This window comes from Neovison vison, chromosome 13, assembly GCF_020171115.1.
Source record: "Neovison vison isolate M4711 chromosome 13, ASM_NN_V1, whole genome shotgun sequence".
Taxonomy (NCBI): Eukaryota; Metazoa; Chordata; class Mammalia; order Carnivora; family Mustelidae; genus Neogale; species Neogale vison.
The window spans coordinates 82,527,504-82,534,100 of record NC_058103.1 but is presented as its reverse complement, the minus strand read 5'-3'; the positions used below and the strand labels follow the sequence as shown (position 1 = coordinate 82,534,100).

The following is a 6,597-nucleotide window of genomic DNA, read 5'->3' as shown; positions in this document are numbered from 1 at the left end:
AAGACAGACATAAGGACTGAGTCACCCAGGCACCCCTCATATCTTATTAATCTAAGTTTACTGTGCCCTTGTCTCTAGGTTAATGCCTAGACTGCCACAAAACTAGACTGCATTTTTAAAAGAAAGGACATTGGTGAAACAGGGCTCTGAGTTTAAAGTCATCAGTGGTCAAGGGCTACACACTGTAATTTTAATTTGGGGACATAATAGATTTCCTGTAAAATTTCTTTCTCCCTTTCTCCTTCCCCGTCTCTCCCCCTTTTTTCTTTCTTTCCTTCCTGGAAGCAGTTATCTTTTACTTGTTTAAAAAAAAAAAAAAATGGGGCTTTTTAAGAAACTTCTGACAAAAGTAATTTTAGAAATCCTGCAGAAGGAGTATTAAAAGGCTCCTTTGATTATATATAATACAAACCACAGAGAATCAGTGTTGAGTTTTCTTTGAACTGAATAATGAACCTAACCGACCAGAGAATGTCTCCAGTTGCAGTGCTGAGGTCACACAGTAAAAACCCTTATCAGAGTAAGTGGGTGTGAAGCTATGTTTATCACCTGCCCTGTATAATCCTTGTGAATAATAATTACTAGTTATTAAATGCCTACTACAAGCAAGGCAGAATGCCATGCACTTAACATACATTCTAACATTTTTTTCAGCCTTTTCTTGTGCTAGGTTTGTCCCCATTTTACACATTTATAAATCGAGACTCAAAAGGTTAAGTAGTTTCTCGAAGTCATTCAGCTGATAAAGTATGGCAGGGTGGGCTCCAAGCTCATGTCTGTTTCACTGTAAAGCCCATGCCTAGAACTAAAATGGGCTGAAACAGATCTGGCCCTGGCCCTTTCCAGAGGACATACAGAGGTTTGCTCTTCATTAAGATTTTTTAATCTATGGATTTGTCAGAGAAACAGCACAAGGCAGGGGAAGCTGCAGGCAGAGAAGCAGCCTCCCCACTGAGCAAGGGGCTGATGGAGGACTTGATCACAACCTGAGCCACATTAACCCATAGCTTGAACCTCAAAAGAGCTTCAAAATAATTGTTTTAAAATAACCGAGCTAGTGCTCTTGGCTTAATTGCAGGAGCTAAGAGCGTGGTGCTGAAAGAACAGCTGGTGTTGGGTGCCAGACTCACCTGGGTTCTGATTACATGCCCGCCACTAATTGGCTACGTGACTCGAGCCTCTCTGAGTCTAAATAACATAATCGCCTTGCAAAAACGCCAGAAAGATTCAGACTCAGAATCTGGCACTAGGCCTTGGTTTAACGGAAGGGTTAGCATTTCCGTGCTTTTGCAACCTCCTGCATGCTCTGTGCAAGGCAAGACTGGTAATTTAGGGGCGAGTTAAAAGGAGACCTCAAGACGAAAGCAAAGACTGTCGTTTCCGAGATGGAAATGTTTCCAAAGCTGGTTGTTTCTTCTCCCTTACCTCCTGATTTTCTCCATTTAAAGAAATGGGGGAAGGAGGGGAGTGGAAATTTAAAAATTGTAATGGAACAAATCAACACCATGGGAGTTCTTCTGAAATTGATATTACAATTTAATTATCTCTATATGTGTGCTGCATCACACGCTGGAGCTTTTAATGTGATTGGATTGATTTTAATTTACCTGCCTGCACCTAGGAGCCCCACCGTACCCCCGCCCCCCGCTCCGCGGCTCCTTGCAATTAAGCCAAGAGCTCTAGCTCGGTTATTTTAAAATAGTTATTTTAAAACAATTATTTTAAAGCTCTTTGAGGTTCAAGCTATGGGTTAATTGTGGCTCAGGTTGTGGATCCAGTCCTCCATCAGCCCCTTGCTCAGTGGGGAGGCTGCTTCTCTGCCTGCAGCTTCCCCTGCCTGCAGCTTCCGGGTTGCCTTTTAGAGGTCTCGGTTTTCACCCTGGCCTTGGCCATCGGAGCTCCGCTTGTTCTCAGGGCCCACTTCTTGAAGGCGCTGGGCGGGGTCCCAAGCGCCGAAATCGCGGAGCCTGTGCGCTCGCGGGGCGACGCGGAAGGACCACGCCTGGCAGTAGAGGGCGCCAGTGCCCGCTTTCGGCTGCGTCGCGTCCGCGGGGAGGATGTCCTACAGGGGGCGCCCGACAGTCGGACGCACAGCAGGGAAGGAATAAGCCCCGCACACCCCTAGCCCGGTCCGCGTGATTAGAGTGCCTTGGCCCGGCCCATCCTTTGTGATTAGTATATAAGTGCGGACGCTGGGACCCAATTCTGTCTGGGGCGGTTGCATCGTCCGCGCGAGTTGTAGTGGCCCCGCCTCCCAGGTGAGCCGCGGGAGGCTGACTTCAGGAGGACGTTGTTGGGAGGACGTTGGCCAGTCGGCTCTCCCCAGGTTGGGTGGGAGTGGCTGAAGTTTTGATCAGTTTCTTGAATTTTTTCTTATTTTTAAATTCTAGATTTGGCGTTGTACACTGAAGTCATCATGAACTTTTTCCAAATCCTGAGGAAGAAGAAGGAAGTAAGTTTTTAAGATCATTGAAAATTCTTGACTTAAATACATTTTAAAGATAAGGTGCAGATTTTGAAGAAAGTATTAAATGATATTTAGTTACTTGTGTTAAATTTCACGTGTTTCACACTGAAACATGGGAATATTTATCCTCCATCTGTTCTCTGTTAGCTTATTCCTTTGATGCTGATCATGACCACAGCAGCGGGTGGAGCTTCGTCTTTTGCTGTATATTCCCTTCAAAAAACTGATGTGATGTAAGTAGGCATTTATAAAAACCTTTGTAGCACTGACCTTAGTAATGCATGACTTCAGTTTCCTAGCTTTACCTCTAGGATAAGAATGTCAAACTTGGGGCCAGAAAGCTTTCTGATAACCAGGAGACTTAAATTACGATGCGGATAAAATTAGTTTGTCCTTTCATCCATTGGCCCTCTTCCACTTGTGCAGTGAAGTATAGTTGGATTTTTTTTTTTTTTAAGTTGTGAAATTTAAAGTTACTAAAGGGTCTTTTGGGTTATTTATCATCAAACTTAAATCATTATTTTAATGAAATTTTAAAGTCACAGTTTATTAGCTCTTTTCCTAATGGGGTAGAGTATCCTAATGTGGTAGAGCATATAGATTGAGTTGTCTGCAGTGAACCCAATCTCAGCTCTGTGTAAGAAGATCAGATACCACGGGACCTGGAATACGAGGAAGAGAAAAATTTGAAACTGATCTTGACCCAGAGCAGGACTGAAAGGGGGATAAATAAAGCCAGGTCCTGGCAGAGGGGACTTGCACCGTGCAGTTAGTTCACCACTTAGAGTTCAACCCCAGCCCTTCTGCCTGTCTCAGAAACCAGAGCAAGAATACTGTGGGGGGTTTTTTGTTTTGTTTTGTTTTTTATTGCTCTTAGTCTGACATTTCAAACCCTGACTGCTGCTCTTCAACTTAAGGGAAGGAACATCCTCCCTCCCCGCCCAACAAAGGGAGAACAGAGTTTCAACCCTCAGAGGAACTAGTCCTCAACATTTGAGCCAAATCCTGAGGCTCCCTTACTCAACCTTCCATCAGTTTCAGTGAACTAACTGATGAATGCCTATTTATCAGTCTGGATCTGTTCTATGATGTCCCAGCATGTTTACAGACCCAGTGTCAGAGTTGGTTTAAATTCACTTACATTTAGGGATGCCTGGGTGGCTCAGCTGGTTAAGGGCCTGCCTTCAGCTTAGGTCATGGGATTGAGTAGGGAGTCTGGCTCCTTGCTCAGCAGGGAGCCTGCTTCTCGCTCTGCCTGCTCAGCCTCTTGCTACCCCTGCTTGTGTGCTCACTTGCTCTCCCTCTCCTCTCCTCTTTCTCTCTGTCAAATAAAATCTTTTTAAAAAACAAAAAATAAATAAAAATGTATAAATTCACTTAACTTTAGTGTTTAATCAGCTTCCTTTTTATTTTTAGCATTGATCGGAAAAGAAATCCAGAACCTTGGGAAACTGTGGACCCTACTGTACCTAGAAAGGTATTGCTGTATTATAAAGTGGTTTACGGGATGCCTGGGTGGCTCAGTTGGTTAACTGTCTGACTTTTGATTTCACTCAGGTCATGATCTCAGGGTTATGGGATCAAGCCCCCATGTTGGGCTCTGCACTCAAAACGGAGTCTGCTTGAGGTTCTGCCCCTTGCCCCTCCTCCAGCTTGTGCTGTGAGATAAAAAAATTTTTTAAGGTGATTTACATTTAGCCTGAGCTTTAACACCCTTGTCAGCAAAATGGATTTAATACCTTTTCACATTTATAGTGCCGTTTAGTGTAGTGGTAAGGGGAGTGCTGTGGTGTTGTAGAGATCTAGTTCAAGTTCTTGTTCCATTATTCACAGGTGATTTTGGACAACCTGGCCTTTCTGAGGCTCTCAGAATCTCTAAAGTGGGCTCAATAATAGAGCTGTACCTCAGAGTTAAGAGGATTAAAGAATGTAAAATACATAAAAACCTTTAGCATAGTGGCTGGCCCAGAGTACCTACTCAAATTCATCATTGTAGTATTTTTATCTCATGGTATCATTTACCTAAAGTTAGTGTAAGGTCTGTTGGGAAAAATAACAGGAGCTCTGGGAAACAGGAGTGGCCTTTTCTTCAAGCAAAATCAACTAATAGGCACTCATTCTTTGAAGACTAGCAAAAATTTTGTAACATTTTAAATATTTTGGAAGTATATACTGAGTCTGTTGGAACTAACACTACTTAATGTCAGTCAGGAAAATTTTTTTTTTTAAACAAAACTCTAAAATAGCAGAGTTTGACCTAATGAAGGACATTTAGAATCTTCAAAACTACCTGCATCTCTAAGCAAAATAAGTCAGAGCAAGACAAATACCGTATGATTTCACTCATATGTGGAATTTAAGAAACAAATGAGCAAAGGGGGAAAAAAAGAGGCAAACCAAGAAACGAACTCTTAACTGTAGAGAACAAACTAGGGATTACCAGAGGGAGCTGGGGGAAGTAGGTGATGGGGATTAAGGAGTGAACTTGCCATGAATGCTGAGTAATGCATAGAGTTGTTGAATCATGAGCTGCTAGTAATGTAGAGAATTGTTGTATGCCTGAAACTAAGATAACATTGGATGTTAATGATACTGGAATTCAATTTAAAATTAAAAAAAAAAAAAACAGCAAAACAAAAAAACCTGTATCTCCTGGATCCTGCAGCATTAGAAAACATGTAAGGGTAAATGAGAACTGAATTTGAGCTTTTTGGAAGTCAAGGACTGTCCACAGCTCTGCCCCTTTTCCCTTATTGCTTAACTTAGATCATTTGTACCTCTGTTGCGTAGTTACAGTGAGGAAGTTTGGTTAAGAGCCTGCTATGTGCCACGCCCCTGTGCTGGAGCATTCTATAGCTGCTCACCGGGGTTAGACAAACTTTTTGAACTTAAAAGAGTTCACATAAAGCCATGTGGAACTTAAAAACCTAGAACCTGTTACATGAAAGTGGGAAAATACATATAACGTTTCTTTCTGATCTATGATACTTGGGAACCCACAAGTTCTGTAGGGCCCACATTACTGTTTTGTGCATGTCTTTAGAGATGGTTCTTTTTTATACCTATTACGGTGATGATTTTTCCAAAGGGAGTGTGGAGAACCCCAAAAAAGGGACATGAGGATGAAGGACAGATCCTTTAAAAAAAAAAAAAAAAATTGCTTTTTTTTTTTTTTTTCAAGCTTCTAACCATCAACCAAGAGTGGAAACCCATTGAAGAATTGCAGAGAGTCAGAAAAGCCACCAAATGACCAGCTTTTGCTTCTTTCTTCCAAAAAATACTCTATGAATCTAGTGGAAACATTGCTGCACAAACTAGATTATGGATACCAGTGTGCGGAAATGCTTCTGCTACATTTTTAGGGCTTGACTACATTTTTGGACTCTGGATGGGATTTATAAAAGTAGTGTAGCAATAGCCACATAGTTCAAAAATAAGTTTGTGTTTATTTTCTTGTTGTAAATTTAATTTGCATATTGAAATTTTTGTTTATGATGGCCTGAATGTTATCTTAAAAGTGTGTAAAGATTTATAACCTAAATTGTCTATAATAAAATACTACTTGTGTGAGATTTTTTAAAGATACATATTTAAATGGAGAATGTCCTTTTATGGGAGAAAAACACATTTAGCAACATAGAGCTTCATTTTTAAATTAATACATAGTGCAGGGCACCTGGGTAGCTTAGTGGGTTAAGCCTCTGCCTTGGCTTTGCCATGGCTCAGGTGATAATCGCAAGATTTGGGATCAAGGCCCGCATTGGGCGCTCTGCTCAGCAGGGAGCCTGCTTCCCCCTCTCTCTTTGCCTGCCTCTCTGCCTACTTGTGATTTCTCTCTCTGTCAAATAAATAAATAAAATCTTTAAAAAAAAATACACAGTGCAAATTTTGTGTAAATGGTTTTGACAAGTGTACTCATTCACCAGAAATTATATTACTGAGCCACTGCTGTTAGCTGTACACCATTCTTGTGCAGGTGAGATAAAGCAATGAACAAAACCAGATTTAGGAAGAAGATGAATGAAAAATGGTGAGCACAATGAGGAAAATGAAGATACGGGGATGAGACCGCCATGACAGTTGGTCTTGGAAGGAAGCGCTGGGATTACAATGGTGAGTAGGAATGTGGG

The 6,597-nt window shown here is 41.7% G+C and overlaps 1 protein-coding gene across 2 annotated transcripts; it reads left to right on the top strand.

Annotated features, from left to right (window-relative positions):
* Positions 1 to 329: 329 nt before the first annotated feature.
* On the top strand, positions 330 to 6,052 carry C13H15orf48 (chromosome 13 C15orf48 homolog). Of its 2 annotated transcripts, none has more exons than XM_044231094.1 (5): positions 330 to 520; positions 2,391 to 2,452; positions 2,615 to 2,700; positions 3,884 to 3,944; positions 5,649 to 6,052. In XM_044231094.1, exons 1-5 carry the CDS (start codon positions 451 to 453, stop codon positions 5,715 to 5,717), a joined length of 348 nt encoding a protein of 115 aa, XP_044087029.1. In that variant the 5' UTR covers positions 330 to 450; the 3' UTR covers positions 5,718 to 6,052. The 2 variants fall into 2 exon arrangements, with proteins under 2 accessions (XP_044087029.1, XP_044087028.1); XM_044231093.1 differs by lacking the exon at positions 330 to 520 and adding an exon at positions 2,152 to 2,258.
* The last annotated feature ends 545 nt before the right edge of the window (positions 6,053 to 6,597 follow it).

Excerpts from the sequence above, each read along its gene's own strand:
- C13H15orf48 (XM_044231094.1), top strand. The coding sequence starts at position 451 with ATGAACCTAACCGACCAGAGAATGTCTCCAGTTGCAGTGCTGAGGTCA. Across the intron at positions 521-2,390 it reads CAGTAAAAACCCTTATCAGA|ATTTGGCGTTGTACACTGAA; the intron begins GTAAGTGGGTGT and ends TTTAAATTCTAG. Across the intron at positions 2,701-3,883 it reads CTTCAAAAAACTGATGTGAT|CATTGATCGGAAAAGAAATC; the intron begins GTAAGTAGGCAT and ends TTTTATTTTTAG.